The sequence below is a fragment of the Podarcis gaigeae genome (genome assembly GCF_964106915.1).
Source record: "Podarcis gaigeae genome assembly, chromosome: 10".
NCBI classification, from domain to species: Eukaryota; Metazoa; Chordata; class Lepidosauria; order Squamata; family Lacertidae; genus Podarcis; species Podarcis gaigeae.
In genome coordinates this window covers 7,609,246-7,635,651 of record NC_139686.1, presented here as the reverse complement: position 1 = coordinate 7,635,651, position 26,406 = coordinate 7,609,246, and the positions used below count along the sequence as shown (strand labels likewise).

Here is a 26,406-nt window from a genome sequence, read left to right as displayed (position 1 = left end):
GGGAGGCAATCGGCTGCCACTACTAATAAGGTATATACTATGCAGAGCTAGGACGCGGGTGGCTCTGTGGGTTAAACCACAGGGCCTAGGACTTGCTGATCAGAAGGTCAGCGGTTCGAATCCGCGTGACGGGGTGAGCTCCCGTTGCTCGGTCCCAGCTCCTGCCAACCTAGCAGTTTGAAAGCATATCAAAGTGCAAGTAGATAAATAGGTGGGAAGGTAAATGGCGTTTCCGTGCACTGCTCTGGTTCACCAAAAGCGGCTTAGTCATGCTGGCCACATGACCCGGAAGCTGTACACCGGCTCCCTCGGCCAATAAAGCGAGATGAGCGCTGCAACCCCAGAGTCAGCCACGACTGGACCTAATAGTCAGGGGTCCCTTTACCTTTACCTATGCAGAGCTAGAGAGACTGAGGCTTTGACCAGGGAAATCTCTGGCTCAGATCCCTATACAGCCGATGACTATTCCATGTGTTCTACAGCAACACATCCAGGTTTGCCAGCCAATATATATCCAAGCAGTGGGATAGACAGTTCCAGCTCTCTGATATGTGTCTTTCTAGCTCTTAGTTAACAAGTAGTAAGTTGGTCGGTCTGGTTGTGGAACTCTGTAGCACAAGGGGAGCAAGATACACCGGCCTGAGCTTGGAGAAAGGGTAGGATAATGACACAAATATTATAAAAAACAAGGAGGAGAAGGCATAATAAGTGATATGTAGCACAAATGATGGAGCAAACACATTTTCCATTACTCCGGAGGGTGGGACCTGATCCAATTGATTCAAACTAAGCAGTAGGAAGAACTTTCTGATGGTATGAGCTGATGTTTTTCAGCAAAGGCTGAACACTCACTTATAAGGGATGCTCTAGTAATGGACTTGCTGTCTAGATGAGCATCCAAGCCCCTTCTAGCTATGTTTCATTACTCTATGCAATGTTGAACTGAACAAAAATGCTTTGACAAAACTAAGAACAAAAAATGGGTTGGGAGGATAGTGTCTCCATACATTGGTACCATTTTTCCTTTTCTTACCCCTCGCTAACATTTGATCTGGCCCCAACATGCTTACTGTAGATTGTGTATCAGAAGATCTGCATAAAATGCCTCTGTTCAGGCCGACCCCAAGGGAGCCCCCATCCTCCCCCCTGAGCTATTTCTGTGTGCTACCCACGGCTCATGACCGCAAGGCCATGGCATGCTGTTGTGCTCCCATGTCATTGATAAAAATACTCCCCTTCATGGTGCTAAAGTGTTTGAGAGATGCCCTCAGCACAAGTACGGCTCTGCCTCAGTAGTTTTATAGTTATTGGCTATTGTTCCAGCTTCCTCAATGAAATCCAACATTAAAATGGCTTTCTATATTCCTTGAGTGCATTCATTCCATCACCTCTTGGCAGCAAAATTGGCCTTTCAGCTGTATATACTGCCTCGTGAAAGGCACTTCATAGACTCATATTTGGAAGGGGGGGGGAATCCCTCCAGAAAACACACCTTTCCCATGGAATCCTTGCCACTATCCCCTCTTGTACTTTGCTAATGTGGTTTGGTGCAGGGGTCAGCAAACTTTTTTCAGCAGGGGGACGGTCCACTGTCCCTCAGACCTTGTGGGGGGCCAGACTAGGGTTTTTTGGGGGTGAAAAGAACAAATTTCTATGCCCCACAAATAACTCAGAGATGCATTTTAAATAAAAGCACACATGTAAAAACTACTCATGTAAAAACACGCTGACTCCCGGACTGTCCACGGGCCAGATTGAGAAGGTGATTGGGCTGGCCCCGGGCCTTAGTTTGCCTCCCCGTGGGTTAGAGAGTTGCTGTATGACCCAGGAGACCAGGGTTCAAATCCACACTCAGACTTGAAGCTCACTAGGTGACTTTGGGCCAGTCAACATCTCTCAGCCTAGCCTACCTCACAGGGTTGTTGTGAAGAAAAACCACATATATTCCCTTGGAGGAAAATACAGAATACAGTGGTACCTCGGGTTACAGACACTTCAGGTTACAGACTCTGCTAACCCAGAAATAGTACCTTGGGTGAAGAACTTTGCTGACAGAAATTGTGCGGCGCTACAATACAATCATTTTTATTGTCATTGTCCCATACAGAACAGCAAAATTGAAAATCTACATCAGACATTCAGAAACCAACAAGCCTGCTATCCCAAATATCCCAGCCTGGTTAGCTCCCTAAAAACTCTGATACCCCATAATTAAATACAATATACTCCCATAGAGACTACCTTACACTGCGTTTAAAACCAAAATCGCATTTGGATAGAAACTGTTTCTCAGGTGGCTGGTCCTACTCTTTATAACCCTGTACCTTCTTCCAGAAGACAGAAGCCGGAAGAGATCATTTCCGGGGTGTGCACTATCCTGCACTATCTCTGCAGCTTTCTTATGACACCTGGAAACATAGATTTGATCCAAGGTGGGAAGAGTGCACCCAATTTTTCTCTCTGCAGTGTTTACACCCCTGGACAGCATTGTTTTTTCCCTGACCATGCAGCTCCCAAACCACACACACAGACCATAAGTTAATACACTCTCAACAGTGCAATGGTAAAATGCCATCAACAGGTCCTTTAAGAGATTATTTTTCCAGAGAATTCTCAGAAAATATAACCTCTGATGTGCTCTCTTCATCAGGTCTTTTCTGTTTTCTCCCCAGGTTAGGTCATCTCTCAACTCCATTCCAGACATTGAAACACCGAGACCTGTTCCACACACCTCCCCTCAATAATGAGCGGCTGAATATTCAATTTACATTTCCTAAAGTCAACAATAATCTCCTTTTTTTCTTCTTTACGTTAAGGAGTAGGTTGTTTTTCCTCCACCACTCCCCCAACTGCTCAACTTCCTTCCTATAGGCCACCTCACCCTCTCCACTCTGACCAATACACCACTCCAGCTCCTTCCATTTTAACCATGATTCCTTAAAAAAACACCAAGGGAATCCTAGGCATTCTGTAGAAATGCCACAGACAGCCAAGAGCATTGTGGCGGAGAGAAAACAGTGGCAAAAAAGCGATTATGTTTCATGCATTCCTAAAACTACTTATTGTTGCAAAGGTTTCCAAAATTTTGCAGATGAAGGGCTTTGACAAACCAAGAAAGAAGGTAAGCACTTCTCTATCTTTAATAAATTACAACGTCACCAAACCGCTTCCTTCCCTTGCTTATAAATTAATGGAAATCTACACAGTGGAGTCTAGAAACATCCCCTTCTGGGCTACGGATCACAAGGGGAGGATGATGGTAGCCTGATCTCATTAATGTATATTTAGAGGCACCAAAGTGCTCTCAGATGCACACAATTAGCTTCACCCACTAATTAGATGAAGAGGGGAGCTCCGTCTGAGGGTAGATGGTGATGTGTATTGACTGGAAAACGGGGTCTCTCTTTACAGGCAAGGAAGCCGGGATACGATGTAAGGTTAAACAATTTGTAATTGATGGGAAGCTATTATTACTATTGTTCTTGTTATTAAAATTATTTCTGGTATTCGTGACAAGGGTGGCCAGCGACTTCCATGGGAAATGAGGAGTGGGGGGCGGCTTTTACCCGAGCACGTAAGTAGAAGGCCATTACCTCCTCCCCCTTGGCTGGTGAATGAGAAATCAGCTGTTCCGGGACTCCTGATGGTTGTGTTAAAGCCATGCCAGCGTATCCATTAGAGCAAGGGGAGTCAATGCAGGTCCCAAAGCCTCACTGAGCTATGGCTCCCTCCCTCTTAATCCTACATTTATGGGATGCAAAGCCAGACATGCCTCTTGGGTGCTTCATCTGCTGGCAGAAAAGAGCCTTGGCTTTGCTTGGGCTCCGCTCTGCATTGGTAGTAACCCCTGGCCTTGTTCTTGCCTTGTGTAGACCCAGTGACAGGGACAACAGGAGTTTATCCCTTTCGTCACACGCAAACACCTTTGCAAACGCAACCAGGAAGTTCTGACAGCCAGCCGCCAGCACCCAAAACTTGTCTCAGCTTAAGCAGGAGAAAGAAGCTGAAGGTCTACCAATGTTTCTCAAACTTGGGTTCCCAGCTGTTGTTGGACTGCAACTCCCATCGTAGAATCATCAAATTTTAGAGTGGGAAGGAACCCCCTTTTAAGCTTTTTTGCTAGGCTTGAAGGGAGAGGAAATAGAAAAAGCAGATCGAAGGTTATTTATGTATGCTACGACTGCTGCCAGAACTTTGTTAGCCCAAAAATGGAAAGTACCAGATTTACCAACAGTAGAGGAGTGGCAGACGAAGATGGTAGATTATGCAGAACTAGCAAAACTGACCTGCAGGATTCGAAACTGGAGGAAACAAAATCCCAAAGAGATTGGAATAAATTTATGGATTATAAAATAATAACTGTAGAAATTTGCAGACTCTGGCAGGACTGAAATGAATCTTAAGACGTAGACTGGACTGGGTATAATAAGAAACTGTGGAAAGGTGACTGAAGCAAGAAAACCTGTTGAAGGAAGGGAGGGAAGTCAATGCTCAGCAGTGTGTTGGGAAATAATGTGGGTAAATGACTGTTGAATATTATTGTACTTTGTTTGTTTGTATTAAATGAAAAATCAACAAAAAGCATTAAAAAAAATAGAGTTGGAAGGAACCCCGAGGGTCATCTAGTCCAACCCCCTGAAATGCAGGAATCTCAGCTAAAGCATTCATGACAGATGGCCATCCAACCTCTGCTTAAAAACCTTCTAGGAAGAGGAGTCCACAACCTCCCAAGAGAGACTATTCCACTGTCAAATAACTCTTACTGTCAGAAAGTTTTTCCATATGTTTAGTCAGAATCTCTTTTAACTTGTATCCATTGGTTCAAGTCCTAACCTCCAGAGCAGGAGGAAACAAGCTTGTTCCTTCTTCCATGTGACAGCCCTTGAGATATTTGAAGATGGCTATCATATCTCTTCTCACACTCTCGAGAGCCAGTGTGGTGTAGTGGTTAAGAGCGGTAGTCTCGTAATCTGGGGAACCGGGTTCGCTTCCCCACTCCTCCACATGCAGCTGCTGGGTGGCCTTGGGCCGCTTTGAGACTCCTGAAGGGGAGTGAAAGGCGGTATATCAAATCCAAACTCTTCTTCTTCTCTTCTTCAGTCTCCTCTTTTCCAGGCTAAACGTACCCAGCTCCTTCAACCACTCCTCATATGTCTTAGTTTCCAGTGTTTGAAAGTCTTGTAGCTTCAGATTCTGAACTTTTGCACGTTAAGCATCATGGATTTCAGAAAATAAATGGTTTTCATGAACTAAAAGAAGTTTCTCAACTCTTTGGTGTTACCTTCTTCCTTGCTTTTATGTGTGTATTTCAAACACCTTACCAGTTGATTCGATACGATGCAGGAGATGGAGGAATCCAAGTCAAGGAATAACCAAGAAAAGTCAGAGGCTATGTTGTGCAAAGGCCTTACCAGGACATTGCAGGAAGAATAAACTTACCAAGCTGCTTGCTGAGACCAAGCACAAAAGAACTTTTGCAAGTACTTTCTGGGCATGTGGTCCAGAGAGCACTGCTTTGTTAAGGAATCCAGGCAAACACAATCACAGTGCTACAACCAAAAATTTGAGTACTGAATCTAGGCAATTTGAAAGAGTACCATCCCAGACACTGGCACCACCTATTCAAGACACTTCTCTGCAAAAGCTGAGCTAGTTTTGCAATGCAGATCTCCAAATCCTTGTTTCACATCACAGGTATTTTACCTGTAAATGACATCTGGTTGGCCACTAGGAGAACAGGATACCAGACTAGATGGGCCACTAGTCTGATCCAGAACACACTTATTCTGTGTAATTCCACTCCAGCTTTCGCATCCAGTAGCCGTCCCCCCTACCCCCAATCTCATGATAAAATCCTCCAATCTGTCACCTATTTGGGATGTTTATCCCCAACAGCCAATAATCAGATTTTGCATTTGAAGTGGAAAACCACATAAACTTGTCCCACCCACTATTCAGTTTGTATAGGACCAGCTTGGAGGCTTACCAGCACAACACATTTAGCTATCTCAAACAAGTATAGTGCAGAATTTGCAAACACACACACACAAATCCAGATTTCAGAACTGGATTAACATCTCAGGAACTACACTGCAGCTTAAGGTCTCAGTAGCTATGCAGCAATTAATCTGAGATCCAATCTTTGGTTTGTGTGTTCCAGTGGAGCAAACAGGGAAACAGTTTTGGCCTGAAAACCTCCCATAACTTTAAGCCTTCATCAATTACCCACACAGGGGAAATGCTTCCTTTTGAACTTCTTTGATTTCCATTCCGTTTTGTGGATTTTGGTTTTCTAAAAGGCAGCAGATATTCACTTTGGAGGGCAGGAGAAGAAGCTACTTTATCTGCTCAGACGTCAGGCACATATCGACGTCTTCTACAAAGGGCTTGCTCAGATGCCCAGAAGAGTCAATATTTGGTAGAGAGCAAGCATTAAATTTTCAAGCATCCTCTGAGTCAAGGTGACTTTCACTGTTTTCTTCTGAACACCCCCTCCTAACTCCTCTTGCCACACACAACCCCTCCCTGTCAACTGGATTGACAGCAGAAAGCTGTGCTCCACCACTTTGTAATGCCATCAAAGGTCTGGGAGATACCAGAAGCCATGCTGTGCAGCAGCCTTCTCACCAAGAGGAAGTGACAGTCTTTGAGCCCAAACCAACACCCCAGGAGAACATAAATTCAACAGGGTGCAATATGCATCATGCCATTGGTACGGTCTCAAGACTGGAAATATGTATCCAGGAAAAGAGGAGGGCAACCAAAATGGTCAAAGGCCTGGAAACGATGCCTTATGAGGAACGGCTAAGGGAGCTGGGCATGTTTAGCCTGGAGAAGAGGAGGTTAAGGGGTGATATGATAGCCATGTTCAAATATATAAAAGGATGTCACATAGAGGAGGGAGAAAAGTTGTTTTCTGCTGTTCCAGAGAAGCGGACACGGAGCAATGGATCCAAACTACAAGAAAGAAGATTCCACCTAAGCATTAGGAAGAACTTCCTGACAGTAAGAGCTGTTTGACAGTGGAATTTGCTGCCAAGGAGTGTGGTGGAGTCTCCTTCTTTGGAGGTCTTTAAGCAGAGGCTTGACAACCATATGTCAGGAGTGCTCTGATGGTGTTTCCTGCTTGGCAGGGGGTTGGACTCGATGGCCCTTGTGGTCTCTTCCAACTCTAAGATTCTATGATTCTATGAAAAGGAAACATAGCTCTGAAGGGCAAAAGTAAGAGGAGCAAGCCTTGTGGCAGCAGGTAAAGCATGAAATGCGGTGGCTACCAGAGGTTCTTCTTAGGCAAGACACACAAGGCATATAAAGGGAAGTATAAACCTTTATCGAATAGCTAATATTGATTACAGTGGACGCTCAGGTTGCAAATGTGATCCGTGCAGGATGCATGTTCGCAACCTGCAGCATCTGCAACCCGCAGCGGCACATCTGCGCATGCGCGGGTTGCGATTCAGCGCTTCTGCACATGCGCGACTGCCGGAACCCAGAAGTAACCTGTTCCGGTATTTCCAGGTTTCGGCGGTCCGCAACCCAAAAAACGCAACCTGAAGCATCTGTAACCCAAGGTATGACTATACTGGTTTTCAGCAAAATCAGAATGGAGGTGCTTTTTGTGCTATAAACATCATGAGTTCTTCACATAATTGGAAGCTGAAAAAGCCTAATGAAAAAGGGCGCAAGCACTTCTCGTATGTAACATTGGCTGAACTCAGGTATTCCAAAGAGAATTTGGAGTAGCTGTGCATTTTGCAAGTAGAAAGAGCAAAGGTTCTAAGTAGTGTTCTCGTCTCATTCCCCCAAGAACCTGCTGGACCAGCCTGAAAGGTCTATCTAATACGGAACCAAGCTCCACACCACATGCACCCCAAGCCAACAAGAAGGACTTGAAGACATGAGTCCACCCTGTTTCTCCATCAATTGGCATTCATTGGCACAAACAATATGATCCCAGAGATTGCATTGGTACACGGGGCCGGTACTAAACAGCTCGCCACCACTAGCTTAGAAGTGTTAAGGTGGACACTTTTATGATGAACAATTGTGTTTATTAAACCATATCAACTAGGTACTGTGGGAAAATACAGGCCTGAAACACCCGATCTGGTGAGCTCTCCCAGGATTGGGTTGTGAGCTATTTCACCCAAAGCTGGAAAACAACTTATTTCTCAACCCAACTTTGAAAACCAGTTCTTCCTCGCAATCCCCTATGATCTCATGAACATTGGGAAGAGTTCTGCTGGATTGAGAGAAAGGTCTATCTAGTCCAGCATCCTGTTCTCACAGGCCAGTCAGATGCCTATGGAAAAACAAACTGGATTTGAGTGCAACAGTGCTCTCCCCACTTGTGATGCTCAGAAACTGTTACTCAGAGGCTTGCTGCCTTTGATAAGGGACAACATAGTCATGATGGCTTATTTCCCTTGATAGATTCTTCCTCAATAAATCTGTTTAGATTTTGGAGTTCTGAAGTACCCAACCTTGTTTCTGCAGGAGAACTAAAGTACTAGGCATTCTTCGCTGCCCTGGTTTCATTTTTGGATCTTGGGCAGAGCACAGCCCACCTGTCGTTCACCTATGTCTCTCCCCATCACCACTTCATTGATGGTAAAACTTTGCACCTGCTCACTTCAGAATTGACTCTCTTGCAGTGCTGTCATCTCAGAAATAACTCTCAAGCCTAATGAGGCTTATCCCTAAATAGAGGACTAGAGAGGCGCAACATTGCCTTGGCAACCCGAGTCCTAGTCACATCCAGACTTGACTTCTGCAATGCAATTTATGTGGGGCTGTCTCTCCAGCCTGCTTCCAGATCAGCTCTCACACACTACTCCAGCAGCTGGGGGGGGGAGAGGGCTCTTAGTTGTGGATTTAGAAACCTGGCTCATTCTTTTGGGATGTTGAAGAGGACACTTAAGCGGCCGGCTAAGGCCATTGCCTTGCAAAGAAAGCTGGCTGGCTGGTTCAGAAAACTCCTCTTGTTAGATTCTAACCCTCACTGGATACAGGGCCATAAGAACTGGAAGGGACTAAGGGCATCAGCCAAACCTACAAGAGTATATTCCTGTGGCCAGATATATGAATCTCAGTGACATCCCTTGCCCACTCTCCTGTATTTGAGCATGGTCATAAACAAGCAACGAGTAAGCTTCCCATTTCCCAACCTGTCCGTGTGTGCCAAAGTCGGATCACACAGCAATTATGGCGCTCCCTCACTGCTCTGCTTCAGTGACCTGCCTTGACCTGTGCGGATGTGGGGAAATAAGCCATCAAGAGGAGCCCCGGAATGACGGGACATGACATCTCCCATCCACCCTCCAAATACAATTCTAATTCTATTATCTCAATCACTCCATTATCCAAATAGCACCTCGTCAGTTTCCAGGCCCATTTTCGGACACATTAGGGTAATGGAAATGTGTGCGGTTGAGCAGCAGCTGAGGCTGCCGCCGAACATCCAGACAGCCCCTTGTCCCCCTGGACACTCGGCTGGGTGGACCGAAGGATGATGACTATATATCTGCAGCCCAATCCATTTACAGCGGCCAATGGATGCATTATGACTACAGGACTCAGATAAAACGATATGAGGTCTTGTGTAAGCAGAGACTCTGTCCAATCTGTTTTAAAATGCTAGGGACTTCCAGCTTTTGTTTCAAATAATTACATGAAAACCAGTCCGTGTTGCTTTCTTCTCTTCTTTTTTTATTCACATCCCATCAACAATACACGGCTCCTTCTTGTGCTGAACCCTGAAGTGAGTTTTTCTTTTTCTTCCCCCCCTAAAAGATGCTAAACTTTGCCTTCATTCCATGACTTCTCCTTTGCTTTCAACACTTTCATGAACATTCTGTGATGTCATTGCATCTCAGCCAATGGCTGGTGGGTGTCACAATGGGCAAAATATTTCTAGATCAGTCTCTTAGCTGTTAGGCTAAGGCGAGCTTTCAACCTCACGATGACCCTGGGGCTCAATTCCTGGGTTGTGCAGACCACATCTGAGGAACATCTCTCAAAGGCAGCTGCTTAGAGTGTTAGGATACATATTTTTTTGAGCCAACTTTCTAAAAACCAAAACACATTTTAGGAGTGGTGTACAACCTTTGGAAGGAAGCATACACAGTGGTTAAAGAGGAAAGATGTCACATACACTCCCATGTATTTAACTAATGAGCTTCTAGGAAACAATGGAAAATAAACTCAAGCACATAAACTCATTATCTGCCATGTAGTAGAATTGTAGCACGGCACGGTGTGGAAGGTCCACACAGGAGGAGGAAATGGTATGTGCATGAAGAACTGAGCATCTTACTTTGAAGAGGAAGAAACGACCCAAAATGAGAATGCAGAAAATACCTAGATGATAAATTCTGCAAATCTGATTAAAACTTCTGCCTTTCAACAAAATTCCTCAGAGGTTTCACCTTAGAAGCAACCTTCACATTTGTACTGGATTTTGCACTGAGTGAAATTTCAGAGGCAGTGCTAGTCTTTTTAGGTGGGGCGAATGGGGGACGGGACGGGACATCATATTATTCTCCAGCAAACTGGAATCCCTTGGCTGGTGTTGAGTCAGATCGAGTATGACGGACTGCTGTTTCCAATCAATTACACCACCTCCCCCTCCATCACAAGCGGTTTTCTCTGCTAATTATATGAGTTTATTATTCCTAAAGCCCAGGTTGAACTCCAAATTCCAGGGGTCAAATGGGGTCAGGCAAGCAATCAGTTCCACATTTTCCTAAGCGAGAAAGCCCCGAGCAATCAGTCACTGCCAAGCAGTTCATAATGACCAGCCTAGAAGTTAATGGCCTGAAGCAAAAAAAAAAAAAATCCCCTTTAAGAAAAGAAAAGAGTGCCATGTATATGTTTGGTGGTGGTGGTAAGGAAGAGGACAAAGGAAACGGCTGTTGTACCTTCTTTGGAATATCCTACGACAGAACCTTTAGAAACGGATGCAATTGAGGTCCCATCTCTGCAGAAGCCATAATGCTCTGAATTAATCCCTGGACTCCTTTCTTGACCCCAGACTCATTTCTTTTTCTTTGATCAAAATTGTGCCTCTGATCAAAGGAAACCATTTTGTTTGGGGGAGGGGGAAGACAGATTAATAAAGCCCTATCTGAGGATTCAAGGGAATCAGCCCTGAGTGCTCACTGGAAGGACAGATCCTGAAGCTGAGGCTCCAAGACTTTGGCCACGTCATGAGAAGACTCCCTGGAAAAGACCCTGATGTTGGGGGAGATTGAGGGCACAAGGAGAAGGGGAGGACAGAGGACGAGATGGTTGGACAGTGTTCTCGAAGCTACCAACATGAGTTTGACCAAACTGCGGGAGGCAGTGGAAGACAGGAGTGCCTGGTGTGCTCTGGCCCAGGGGGTCACGAAGAGTCGGACATGACTAAACGACTAAACAAAAACAAATCTGAGGATTCAAAATACACAACCACTAGAGCATGGGTCCACTCTCAACTTGCCCTGTTTCCATGATTGCCACCTGCCATCACTGTCTGCATTTGCAGGCTCAGCTGCAGCAGGAAAGTCTATCAATACGCATAGGCTGGAAACTTGAGCACTGTTGCCATCTTCTCAAATGTGCAGGAAGTGATGGGGAAATGCCTATGTGGGATGTGGGGGTCAGTGCATGATGGGCAAATATGACCCCACTCTCCTACCTTGCATGGTTATTATTGAATGCTTGAATGCTCAAGTGTGTTTTACGAATATCCTCACTGGATCAGACAAGGTCCATCTTTACTGACTTTCTCAACAGCACCCAGTTGGATATTTGCTAGCTAGATATGGTCAAATACAATGTTAGCCCTATGCAGTGTTCTGCCCGGACACTGAGGTCCAGCTCTGAGGGCCTTCTGGCGGTTCCCTCCCTGCGAGAAGCCAAGTTACAGGGAATGAGGCAGAGGGCCTTTTCAGGAGTGGCACCCGCCCTGTGGAATACCCTCCCACCAGATTTCAAAGAGAACTACCACCAGACTTTTTAGAAGACATCTGAAGGCAGCCCTGTTTAGGGAAGCTTTTAATGTTTAACAGACCACTGTATTTTAATACTCTGTTGGAAGCTGCCCAGAGTGGCTGGGGAAACCCAGCCAGATGGGCGGGGTATAAATAATAAATTCTATTCTATTCAGAGCAGAACTGTTGACATTAATGGGCATTGATTTCAGTGGGTCTACTATAGAATAATAGAATCATAGAATTGTCTCTAGTCCCCCCTGCAATGAAGGAATGTCAACAAAATCATCCATGACAGATGGCCACCCAACCTCTGTATTAAAATCTCCAAGGAAGGAGAGTCCATCACTTCCTGAAGGAGTCGATTCCACTGTCCAACAGCTTTTACTGTTGGAAAGTTCTTCCTGATGTTTAACTGGAATCTCCTTTCTTCTAACTTGAAGCCATGGGTTCGAGTCCTACCTTCCGGAGCAAGAGAAAACAAGCTTGCTCCATCCTCCATGTGAGAGCCCTTTAGATATTTGAAGGTGGCTCTCAGATCTCCTCTCAGTCTCCTCTTTTCCAGGCTAAACATACCCAGCTCCTTCAATAGCACCTCATAAGGCTTAGTTTCTAAACCCTTGATCATCTTGGTCGCTCTCCTCTGCACATGTTTCAGCTTGCTATTAAGACTGCAGAGAGAATACTTGGGGCCACTCTTCCCAACTTGATTCAAATCTATGCTTCCAGGCAGTGCCATAAGAAAGCTGCAGAGAAAGTACAGGATAGTGCACACCCTGGAAATGGTCTCTTTCAGCTTCTGCCTTCTGGAAGAAGGTACAGGGTTATAAAGACTAGGACTAGCCGCCTGAGAAACAGTTTCTACCCAAATGCGATTTTGGTTTTAAACACAGTGTAAGGTCTCTGTGGGAGTATATTGTATTTAATTATGGGGTATCAGAGTTTTAAGGGGCTAACCAGGTTGGGATAGCTGGGATAGCAGGCTTGTTGGTTTTTGAATGTCTTATGGAGATTTTTCAATTTCGTTGTTCTGTATGGGACAATGACAATAAAGATTATCGTATCCTTCTTAAATTGTGGTGCCCAGAACTGGACACAGTATTCCACATGTGGTCTGACCAAGTTCTATTATGAGTAAGCTGTAATCTCTTCTCCATTGACATGCCCAAGGCAGCTAACACAATTCCTCCATCTTGTCATGCTACAATGCTATAGAAGTGAAGAAAGTTGCATTTCCCATTAAAAGAAAGGATGCGGATAACACCACCAAACCTTCTGAAGAATTGCAAAAACACGACAGATCCCTTGTCTTCTAGGAAATCTGGCTGCTATCCCTCAATACTTCCTCTTGCATTTTTATTTTTATTTTTTACATTCAGGGAAGGGGTTGCCTTTATGGTACATGTCTGCTTTTCCTTTGCTCCATTTCATTTCCCTCGAGCATTGGCTCAAAAAAATGCATTTTCAGCACGTACCAGGGCTCTTCTGAAGCCATGCAGAGCCTTAGATGGGAAAAGACCCCCGTCCTCACTGCTCCCCTCCGCGAAGTGCTTAGATTAGATTTGCATTTCCCCAGCTGATTGTTGGTATTGGTTGCTGCCAGAATTGGACAGAGTAATAGCAAATCTAGAGGGGGGAAATCGGTTAACAAACCAGTGCTTGGAAATGACCTGGAAAATGGGAGGTCTCCAGGAGAAGGGGGTCTAGCTGTCAGTGGAATTAGAGGAGACAGCTGTTTAACCAAGTCTGGGATTACAGAGCTTCCAGGATTCATATGTAATCATCAGCTTCTTAAATTTCCTTTCTGCGGGGCTCCCTCTCCTTCCCCACCCCCCACCCCTGCCAGATCCGGGAGGGAGGGATGAAGATTTTCCAGATTTGTTACTAATTTCCTCAACAATGAAAAAAGGGGGTGGGGTGGGTTCTTTAACTGTCTTTGCTGCAGTGACCTCTCCCAGCACTGAAATAAGATGGCCAATCTGCTTGGTTCTGAAACAATCGGATTTCATGTGATGTAGGAAGTGGGAAGGGAGGGAGAAAATAAAACAATCAAATAGTGCAGCCACAGAAATATCCTTTGAAATAAATATGTTGTTGTTTAGTCATTTAGTTGTGTCCGACTCTTCGTGACCCCCTGGTCCAGAGCACGCCAGGCACTCCTGTCTTCCACTGCCTCCTGCAGTTTGGTCAAACTCATGTTGGTAGGTTCGAGAACACTGTCCAACCATCTCGTCCTCTGTCTTCCCCTTCTCCTTGTGCCCTCCATCTTGCCCAACATCAGGGTCTTTTCCAGGGAGTCTTCTCTTCTTATGAGGTGGCCAAAGTATTGGAGCCTCAGCTTCACGATCTGTCCTTCCAGTGAGCACTCAGGACTGATTTCCTTAAGAATGGACAGGTTTGATCTTCTTGCAGTCCATGGGACTCTCAAGAGTCTCCTCCAGCACCATGATTCAAAAGCATCACCTCTTTGGCGATCAGCTTTCTTTATGGTCCAGCTCTCACTTCCATACATCACTACTGGGAAAACCATAACTTGAACTATACAGACCTTTGTTGGCAAGGTGATGTCTCTGCTTTTTAAGATGCTGTCTAGGTTTGTCATTGCTTTTCTCCCAAGAAGCAGGCATCTTTTAATTTTAACACTGCTGTCACCATCTGCAGTGATCATGGAGCCCATACAGTTTTTGTGAGTGATTACTATTTTGTGTTTTGTTTTGTGTATTTATTTATCCTGCATTTATTTCCCCACCCATTTTGTTCAAATTCGCAGAATCCATTCCAGCATTCAAAACTCCAGAATTGCTCTCGGAATACACAATCCAAGCAGAACTGGACAGCTGTTAGAACCACAGAACAATTATTCGACAGAACTGAGGGAACCCCAGCACCCAGACTAAGATTCTGCCTTCTTTGGAGATCCATAGATGTTTTGGAAAAGGCTGGAGAAGCTTGAGGAAGGGTCGCTGTTCCATTCTTAATCTGTACATTAACCATTTTTGAAAGCGCTCCCCAAAATAGCTCCCAGATCAAAACGGGAGTAGTAATGCAACCAACATATATAGCAGAAATAAACAGAGCCTGTCCCACTTAGAGAGAAAAATCGGTGTGCTCTGTGCAAATATAATTGAGAGTCTGCACCACAGTTGACTTGAGATGGGAATCAAAGACATATTCACAGATTTGAGAAGCACCAATATTTCCAGTTTCACATTCTATTTACTTATTTATTTATCTATCTGTGTATCTGTTTATAGTGACATCAGTGTGACTATTTGAATTTGCGGTGAAATGATTTTTTTTTAAAAAAATCTCAGAATACAAAATTGGAGTACGTTAGAGCTACTGGCATCTTCTGACTATCTTGACAATCTCTCACGGGAGATTTCAGGAGCTGGTGGATACTAGATTTAATTGCATGTCAAATATCAAAACCAGGCAAAACGCTACATACAAGGAGTGGAGGATTCTAGGTGCACAGTAGTCACTGGTGCCTTAAAAAAATAGAAAAGTCCCTGTTACTGGCTGCTGAAGATGCGAGGGAGCAACTTTCTCACACAACCTGGGAAACCCGCTAGTGCCATAAACACCTCCCCTGATCCAAAGGTCATCTTGTCTGGGTGCCTCCACCAAAGGAAGTGAGATGCCTGGCTGCTCGAGAGAGAGAGAGAGAGAGAGAGAGAGAGAGAGAGAGCCTTTTCAATGGTTGTTCCCCAGTTCCTGAAATGCCCTCCCTATAGCGACTTGCCTGTTATCTAAATTACGGCCCTTATTGTACCTGTTTAATTTCCACAGGCATTAAAAATTCTTCAGATCTTTCAATGCTGTCTTCATGGTTTGCTGCATGTAGGTTCAATTTTACTGTGCTTGCTTGTTTTCTGCTTGCTTAAAAAAAATATATAGTTTTTTAAAAAATAAAAATAAAAATTGTACCACTCACCACTCAGAAAATGTTACTTATTAGTCATAGAATCATAGAGTCTGAAAGGACCTTGAGAGTCATCTAATAATAATAATATTTTTTTCTTATGCCCTGCCCATCTGGGTGGGTCTCCGCAGCCAACCCCCTGCAATACAGGAATATACAAATTTGAATAGTCAATATACAAATGCTGTTGGTGGACAAATAAATAAATAAAGCAGAAACTGCCGGAACAGCATTGCACCGTAATCATCAAAGACCGTCAGGTTTTAAATAGCACTGAATATCAGTTGTTTCAGCTGCTTCATGCAATAAAATACTAAAGGCCAAGACATGGTTAACTACTAAATACTGTCAAACATCAAATGCTGGAATGAAATATCCCCGAATGTTGAACTGATAGATTTTAACACTTGGAAATATAAAGCAAATATTTGAGTGTGCAGAGAATATTTAACGTCAAAATTGGTGGAGGAGAATGTGGAGGAGAATTTGTGACAGCTTCCAAAGGGGGTGATGGGATGCTTTCCCCCTTATTAATAGCCTCCAAGCACACGCTGATCTTGCCATGCCTCCGACCAACTCACCAAACCACATCTCATCTCATCTCTCGATGTTGTTGCTCCTAAACCTGCAGGCGTGTTTAGACAAAGAGACCTTTCTTAACCACATCCAAGCTGCTCATCATAACTTGAAGAAGCCCCAGGAGTAACAATTGGGTAGCATATGTAATACTGATAATTTCTTTAAAAAGGAAAGGCTGTAGAGCCTAAATTAGAATAACCAAAGAACCCACACGACTACACACCCCTTTAAACTGACAACTTGCTATTCCAAATGCCCTGTCCAATATATATTTGTTATATATACTGAGTTGAGTCTGGGAAATAGACTGACCACAGGATGAATTAGCGTCTGGCATAATACGCTTTGCGATGATCAAGACCGTCTATTTCCAAAAGCTCACCAGCACAGTCAGAGTTTCGGGGTTGCAAATACGTAACACAAATAGGACTTGTCCACACTTCCACTGGGAAAACTCACTGTTTACCGCTGAGTTGGAACAAAAATCAACCGGGTTTTCCTAAGGATTGATGTTTGATCCGATTCAGCGACGAACAGCTGGTTTTCCTGGGGAAAGTTGCAGGGCAAACGAAAAATCTAGGAAGCATGGAACAAGCTGGAGTGTAGACAAGCCCTTAATAAAGTTATGTACATAAGAAGGGTTGATTGGTCCAAGCCCAACACAAAACACCATTTCTGGCGATGCATGACTTCAGCAAATCTTTCCCTGATGTGAAACGGCCAAGATTCCTAGGATCCCTATCTACGGATCCTTATATGACTGAGCAATCCCCCTGAATAGTGCACTTTTCCTTTGCCCTACAGAGAAGACCTGTGGACACACTTAGGCCATTGGTCCATCAAAGTCTGTATTGTCTACACTGACTGGCAGTCTCTCCCAGCCCTATCTGGAGGTGCCAGTGGGCTGAACCCAAGACCTTCTGCATGCAGGCAGATGCTCTACCACAGAGCTATGGCCTTTCCCCAAGAAGGAAGGCAGATTTAGCTCTCCTCATACATGCACATCCTTCATGGATCACTGCCTTGTCATGGAGAAGGTGCTTGAATAACTCAGAGAAGCTATGGGCTATGCTGTGCAGGGTACCCAAGACAGACAGGTCATAGTGGAGAGTTTTGACTACATGTGATCCACCTGGAACAGGAACCGGCCGGCCACTCCAGTATCCCTGCCAAGAAAACTCCATGGACAAAAACAACAGGCATATAAAAGTTATGACGCTGGAAGATGAGCCCCTCAGGTTGGAAGGCATCCAACATGCTACTGAGGAAGAGCGGAGGACAAGTACAAGTAGATTCAGAGCTGATGAAGCGGCTGGGCCAAAGCCGAAAGGACGCTCAGTTGCGGATATGCCTGGAAGCGAAAGGAAAGTCCAATGCTGTAAAGTAAAATATTGCATAGGAACCTGGAATGTAAGAACCATGAACCTTGATAAGCTGGATGTGGTTAAAAACGAGATGGCAAGAATAAATATTGACATCCTGGGCATCAATGAACTAAAATGGTCTGAAGCTCAACATCAAAAAAACTAAGATCATGGCCACTGGTCCCATCACCTCCTGGCAAATAGAAGGGGAAGAAATGGAGGCAGTGAGAGATTTTACTTTCTTGGGTTACATTATCACTGCAGATGGTGACAGCAGTCACAAAATTAAAAGACACCTGCTTCTTGGGAGAAAAGCAATGACAAACCTAGACAGTATCTTAAAAAGCAGAGACATCACCTTGCTGACAAAGGTCCGTATAATTAAAGCTATGGTTTTCCCAGTACTGATGTATGGAAGTGAGAGCTGGAGCATAAAAAAGGCTGATCGCTGAAGAATTGATGCTTTTGAATTATGGTGCTGGAGTCCCATGGACTGCAAGAAGATCAAACCTATCCATTCTGAAGGAAATCAGTCCTGAGTGCTCACTGGAAGGACAGATCCTGAAGCTGAGGCTCCAATACTTTGGCCACCTCATAAGAGAAGAGAAGACTCCCTGGAAAAGACCCTGATGTTGGGGAAGATGGAGGGCACAAGGAGAAGGGGATGACAGAGGACGAGATGGTTGGACAGTGTTCTCGAAGCTACCAGCATGAGTTTGACCAAACTGCAGGAGGCAGTGGAAGACAGGAGTGCCTGGGGTGCTCTGGTCCATGGGTCACGAAGAGTCAGACACAACTAAACAACAACAGCATTCATGCACCCAGATTGCTCAAAAAAATCTGACAAACTTTACATTGCAGTTGGTGAAAACCCGGGTTTTAACAAATGGTTGTGTCGGAATCTCATTTCGTTTATCCTCAAGACCCCCATCTAAAGCTCAGATAAGAAAAGGAGGATTGATAGCGAGTGACGGGAAGCAGAAAGTAGCAGTGATAAGATTGTCATTTATGCAAAACATGGGCCAAAAAAGAGAGAGAGAAAGGTAGAAGAAGCAGCAGCAATCTGTCCTTTGTTGCGGCTGCCCTCACAGCCCATGAGTTATAGCTTAAGGCTTAGTAGCTAATGAAGATGAATGGATAAAACGGCACCTCTCTTTCCTATACAGCTCATATTTGGTATATGAATATTCATGGCGGAGGAGAAGGGCGAGGTAATAACAGGCACCCTCGAAAGAACATGGTAGATACCCACAGGACAAACACAAATCTTCTTGCCCAGTGGTTCCTAAACCTTTTCAGGCCACTTCCCCGTTGGTTCCAAAAACTCACCCAGGGCCCGATTTAGGTTTGATGAGGCCCTAAACTACTGAGGGTAATTGGGGCCCTTTCTATGTCCAGCTGTCCTTTATCAACAACAAATTGTTGCTGGTTTTTTGTGTTGAATATATGCTATATGGTAATTTACGGACCTAATAGGTATCTCAAGCCATTTGCACATAACAAAATATGTATTTTATCAAAGTAATTGTTGAACTGAAATACAATTAAGAAGTATATTAATAGTGAAATACTTTTAGATTTTTTAGGGGGCCCCCAAGAGAGTGGGGCCCTAAGCTATAGCTTGTTTAGTTTATACGTAAATCCAGCACTGAACTCATCCCTAGTGTCCTCTTACCCTATTACTCAGAACAATGGTTTGCATGGCGCACTAAGGAACACAACACCACAGTAAAATTCAAAGCAGTAGCAGTTAATTGCACATTTGTTCAAAACCCAATTAAAACTATTTGATTCATTCCACAGAACAGATGAACCAGATTTACAAAGAATACCAGGTTTGCAAAGTCTGAAAGTCATTTATGCCTCCAGCGGCCCCTGCTACCTCAGTGCCTCTTAGCACCCCACCCAGTGTGATATCACCACCCACAAGGTGTGGTACCATCCAGTTTCAGAACCACAGCTTTAGAACTTTGGTCTTCAACTTGGGTTCGTGTCATTGACTCTCATTTGCAACATGCAATTGACAGCACTAATTCCATCCATTCCATTTCATTTGTTCTGGACTATTTAAAAGAGGAGAACGAGAGAGAGAGAGAGAGAGAGAGAGAGAGAGAGAGAGAGAGAAGGAAAGTTTGGCAAAAGGGAGAGGAAGAAAAAACGGACCACAGGGAGAGGATGAGCGTACATGGCGCAAAATGTTTGCTGCAATTCTGTGCACCCTACTTGCAAGTTGCTGGCATCCCTCTGTCTCTAGAGACAATGGAGTGCACCTCTAGAGGTGAAGTCAAACCACTGTAGAATCACAGCGCCCGCTGTGGCTGCAGAGGTCAGTAACTCATAACTGCCGCCTCCCATGTTGCTTTTACTGCCTTAGCAACACTGGAATGACCTGCCAGGGGTTGCAGGCCTGAGCAGTGCATATGGAGGTCCTAGGCTGCCCAGATAACAAGACCGCACTCTCGGCCTCGCTTGTGTGGTCCAAAGGAAAGCAGAGCAATGCATTTGGCACCAGCTTGGCTGCAGGAATTGTCGGAAGAAGGTGTACAAAGGCACCCTCCAAATGTCTTAGGGACTCTTCTCTGGGTTTGCGTAGGGTTTAATCCTTAGCTTTTTCTTCTCCCAAATATGTTCCACAGGGCAGCCGGTACTGGTTTTCATTTTGAGTTTACTCCCAAATGCTTTCTCATAAATGATTACAGCCCCAAGCCAATGGAGGTTTAGGATCAGAGTTTTCCTTCCTTCCCAGGTTGATGAACCCCACCTGCTCCTACCTAGGAGTAAGTCCCGTGAAACAGAGTGGGAGCACTACCGAGTAAACACACATAACAGCAGGCTGCTCAGATGGACACCACATTTCAGGCTGGGCTTCCTTGGCCCCGAAAAGTTGAAAATAAAAGTTTGATAGTTGCGACAAGATGGCAAATCACAGCACTTTCCACCATAAGCTTTAGTACCGACACAAAATAGCAAGAAGAAGTAACCATAAATCGAAGTTGAAGCTGTTATTTTATTTATCTACTGAAATGCTGATGAGTTTCCACAAGGCTTTTATTTCTTTAAATTGTCACTGGTGTGTAAAGAGCTAAACTGAAGACCACTATGATCCACAGAACTGGCACTGTTCAAGGCACCACATAATACATGTTCTGCATTTGCAAGAAATCAGTCTTTGTGTGTGGCAGCACCTAAACCTCGGAACTCCCTGCCCATTGTCACCATGGAGGCAGTTTCACTGTACTCTTCTTGGTACCTGCTGAACACTTCCACATCGGCCATTCATTCATTTAATGACATTTATATACCACTTGAATGGGGAAAAAACCCCTCAAGGTTGTTTGTGAAAATAATAAAATTGTGAGTAAAAACAATTAAAACACTTTAAAAAAAAACCTAAAGGGAGGAATAAACTAAAGGCGCATTAGCATTCTAAGTATCTGGGTAAGCAAAGGTAAAGGGACCCCTGACCATTAGGTCCAGTCGTGACCGACTCTGGGGTTGCGGTGCTCATCTCACTTTATTGGTCGAGGGAGCCGGCGTACAGTTTCCGGGTCATGTGGCCAGCATGACTAAGGCACTTCTGGTGAACCAGAGCAGCACACGGAAACGCCGTTTACCTTCCCGCTGGAGCGGTACCTATTTATCTACTTGCACTTTGATGTGCTTTCGAACTGCTAGGTGGGCAGGAGCAGGACCGAGCAACAGGAGCTCACCCTGTTGCGGGGATTCGAACCGCCAACCTTCTGATCGGCAAGTCCTAAGCTCTGTGGTTTAACCCACAGCGCCACCTGCGTTCCCTAAGTATCTGGGTAGGCCTGCCTAAATAAAAATGTTTTTGGCAGGCACCAAGAAGAGTCCAGTGAAGGTGCCTACCTGATATCAACAGGCAGGGAGTTCCAAAGACCGATTTTGTACAGAAGCAGAACGGGTATTATGTGGCCTCAGTAGCAGTGCTGGTTTTTTGTTGCCTCTTTAAGGTGAGAACGAAACAAGTCCCAATGTGAAACATGATCCAGAGTTTGCTAAACAGAAGAGGCTGTGCCCGTCCACAAGACTCTCTGATTGGAGCAGAAAAACAAGCACACAATTATTCCTGGGGTTAAAGGATGGCAGCGCACGCTAGCCACGCCACTCACCTGCTTATCAGACATGAGGTACAGATGCTTGTGATCCACGGAAAAAGCCATGTCCCGCAAGATTGGACCGGTATTCACCACCTGGACAATCTCATACTCGAGGGCACCTCTGATGGGTCCATCAACACGGATCTGCATAAACCAAAAAAGGGAGACATAAGGCAAAGGAACAATACGATACGATAATCTTTATTGTCATTGTCCCATACAGAACAGCGAAATTGAAAAAATCTACATCAGACATTCAAAAACCAACAAGCCTGCTATCTCAATTTTCCTAGCCTGGTTAACCCCTAAAAACAATATACTCACATAGAGACTCATTACACTGCATTTAAAACCAGATAGAAAGTGTTTCTCAGGCAGCTAGTCCTAGTCTTTATAACCCTGTACCTTCTTCCAGAAGGCAGAAGCTGAAAGAGATCATTTCCGGGGTGCGCACTATCCTGTGCTATCTCTGCAGCTTTCTTATGGCACCTGGAAGCATAGATTTGATCTAAGGCGGGAAGAGTGCACCCAATTATTCTCTCTGCACTCATTACAACCATATAAAGGGCAAAACTTGCATTAAGTTAGAACCAATGCCTAAGCCAATACCGCTCATCACCTGTAACCAATAAAGTTGTGGCCTTATTTAGCCCATTAACCTTAATAATTGTGTCATGTTTAATAGTTTAAATGGTTATTAAGGAAATGGTTATTTTCCTCCTTCCAATGTACAGCAGAAAAGTTCTCCAAATATAAACAGTTAACTTATTAAACCTCACCGTAATATCACAATCATCTGCCTATGTATTTATGATAATAAAACTACTCTGAAAATTTATTATTCCAAAAATGAAACCTTCATACGGCTGTAAATATTAAGATTATACCAGCAAGAATGAGTCTTTCTGTAAAAGAAAGAAAGAAAGAAAGAAAGAAAGAAAGAAAGAAAGAAAGATTGATTTAAATCAAGTCTTACTGACTAGTGATTTAAACCATGATTTAAACCAATTTGATTTAAATCAAATTCACCCTGCAACCAGTTTCCACTTTCAAAGTCCCGCCCCATAGCCAATCTGGCAGCCCTGAAGGACCCTGACGTAACGACATTAATTCCATCTCCCCAGAGCCTTCCCGCCATGCAGTTCTATTCTGCCAGGAAAGTTGCTATTAAAAACAGCCGCCCAGCTCTCTGCAAAGGTCAGCCATCAGAGGGACCCTGCTGGCATCTGTTTGTTTGCTTGTTTGTTTGTTTGTTTGTTCGTATGCTATCTGGAGCTGGCGGTCGTATTTAGACTCACTGAAGTATCAAGGCAATTAATATCCTCTCCCAGTAGCAAACAGATGCTTGCGATCAAGGCTTCCAGCTTCAGCCTGGCCCTGAATGATCTCCTTAATGAGCAAACAATACTATTAATCTTTAAAGGTGCAGGCGCCTTTGCTCTCCACCCCTCTCTAGCCTGGCCAAAGGATATTCCTCGCTAGGCTAGGCTAAGCTGACGGCAGGCAGCACAACATCAAGGCAGGAAAAATTCCAGGAGCTCAGGGGTAATAGGGGCAATCCTTTGAGGGGCAGACTTCCTAAAGCTTGAGACCGCAGCAGCCACCATCTGCTGTCATCATGGCCAACGGCCAGGGAGAACGAAGGCTGCAGCTATAGATGGAGCAGGGGAGATATCCCGATTCAGTTTCCATGTAAAAGTCAGAGCGAGCGAAGTCACGCTTCCCGATGCAACACGCGGACCGAAACACAGCCATCCTTTCAAAACGTGTGCTTCTCTGAATTTTTGCAGGGTAGTAAAATAAATAAATAAATGCATGTATTGGTGAAAATAATATGCCAGTGCAGTATACAGTGGTAGCTCTGGATACGAACAGAGCCCCGTTCGCATCCTGAAGTAAACGTAAGATGCGACCGCAAATCTACGCGTGCGCGGGTCGCATTTCGCCGCTTCCGCTCATGCGCGTGACATCATTTTAAGCATCTGTGCATGCGCGAGCGGCAAAACGCGCTCCGTTACGTCCAGGTCGCCGTGAAGCGCAACCTGAAAATATTCATCCCAAAGCTACTTCAACCTGAGGTATGAGTGTATTAGGGAAAGCTGTAAAAATATGTATATTAGCCAAGGGGAAATACATTTAAAAATGGGGCACGTTATTAGAGAGGTGCATTAACATGCTGGTGGGTTTTTTTTCATGTGCTGATGAAGAAAAAGAGCAGAAACTCATGTGGAGAACACTGCTGGGAGTTGTTTATGTTTGTTTCCCAACGTATTTCTTACCGATAAAGAATTCGGCGTGGTGCATGCAAATTTTCATTCTGAAAGCGTGGTCCAGAAAAGAAAAAGTTTGAGAACCGCTGGTTTAGAACATTTTCACCCTGCTCTACAGCCATAAAGGCTCCCCCAGCAGATTGTTGTTGTTTAGTCATTTAGTCGTGTCCGATTCTTCATGACCCCATGGACCAGAGCACGCCAGGCACTCCTGTCTTCCACTGGTCAAACTCATGTTGGTAGCTTTGAGAACACTGCCCAACCATCTTGTCCTCTGTCCATGGGACTCTCTAGAGTCTCCTCCAGCACCAGAATTCAAAAGCACCCATTCTTCGGCGACCAGCCTTCTTTATGGTCCAGCTCTCACTTCCATACATCACTACTGGGAAAACCATGGCTTTAACTATATTGACCTTTGTCGGCAAGATGATGTCTCTGCTTGTCTCAGCAGATTACATATGATCAAAACTAGACCGTCCCAACCTGCAGGTTTAGGAATCTAATAAAGCATGACACACAAAAGGGGCAGGAAGGGGAGTGGAAAATGGAAACTCAGGCACCAATGTCTAAACCATCATAGAATCATAGATTTGTAGAGAAATGACCAGCTGGCCCTGAAATATTTGCTGTCTTCTCCCAGCAAATCTGATGGAGCAAGCTCCACCTCGCGGCTCTCCCACTGCTGAAATGAAGTAGGATGGGACTTTCAGTATCTCAAATGAATAAACAAGGTAAACAAGGTCCACACCAAAAGCCTGGCATCCCTGCCCATTGGGTGTACCTCCCCATCTCAAAGCCCCAGGCCTTATTCCCTTCCCACGAACCTTTCATAAATTAATCTCATTAGAAACTATCGGATTAAAGCAGCTAAAAGCTCCATTTCGACACACATCATTTTACTTCAACTCGCTTGTGGAAACAACTCACAGGTCATGAAAGAAAGAAGGTTAACAACAGGAAGATTTAGAGGAACTATTAGAAAAGCAGTAGAGATATGAGATGATCAGAGCCCCCCCCCCTGCGAACTTGAAGCATAGGAAGTCCCAACAAAAAAAAATATTAATTTGGCAGAATATTTGCATTATTTGATACGTATATGTATAATTTGGAAGATTTAATGTGATTGGATTGTGAAAATGGAAAACTTAATAAAAATGATTTTTAAAAGAAAAAAGAAAGTTCCGTTTTGACAAGGTGCAACTAGGCCTGGTGCTCAGCACATCAATCCAGACTGCCCTGAGCGCAAGCCGGCCAGAGCATTACGACTGAAGAGATGCCTCCCTAATGCCTTATTGCTTTTCCAATATCGGTTTCCCTCCCCTAGTTTATGAATCTAATGTCCCCCAAAGGACGGGCAGTAACTCTTTGCTGGTTGCCATTCCCAAGGTGGCGAGAGGAAGCAGGTCCTGAGCATATGATCTAACACCGAGGCCGTTATATATGGGAGGCATTCCAGCTGTTCCATTGATTTGGGCTACATGATGTCGCTTTATTGATCCTGCTGATCGGGGAGGGCAGGCAACCATCAGGAGGCAAGGGGAGGGGGGTCATTGGAAACGACGCACCATCTTTCCCTCATTTACGCTCCTCCGTCCAGGCTTAATGGCCTGCTCTAATTTGTCTAATGTCTGCTAACAGCCAATCAATTGGCAATAAAACTCGGGCTGCGTCTTCGCTTGCAGGAGGCAGCCGCAAGGGCGATTTGCAAACCCTGCAAAGTGAAGATCGCTGCCAAGGAAGATTCAGGGTTCTCTCCCCAAATCCCAGGTAATGTCTGGGCTAGAATTTGCAGCTGCTGCTATGAGGAGGAAGCCTTTATAGCAGGCATAGGCAAACTCAGCCCTCCAGATGTTTGGAGACTACAGTTCCCATCATCCCTGACCACTGGACCTGTTAGTTAGGGATGATGGGAGTTGTAGTTCCAAAACATCTGGAGGGCCGAGTTTGCCTGTGCCTGTTTTATAGTAAATAATAAACACTACGCATTGTATCAAATTGTAAATTTCAAGCCTCATAAAGTTCAACAAAAAAGTACTATCCTGTAATATTACATATGGTATGTACAATTGTTTATGGTTTTTTTTTTATTAATTTTGCTGTAAAAATGTGTGAGATTACAATATTGTAGTCATTTGCATTACCTAGAGCCTGTTCTACTAATGAAGCCTAGGGTGG

At 44.5% G+C, this 26,406-nt stretch overlaps 1 protein-coding gene across 3 annotated transcripts in view; it reads right to left on the bottom strand.

The window, feature by feature from the left end:
• PLXNA4 (plexin A4) overlaps positions 1–26,406 on the bottom strand; it is a 612,201-nt gene that overhangs the window by 263,110 nt on the left and 322,685 nt on the right. For all 3 annotated transcript variants that reach the window (XM_083699819.1, XM_083699820.1, XM_083699821.1), the window contains one exon: positions 21,974–22,105. In XM_083699819.1, the coding sequence (XP_083555945.1) occupies positions 21,974–22,105 (132 nt within the window). The remainder of the gene's footprint in view (positions 1–21,973; positions 22,106–26,406) is intronic.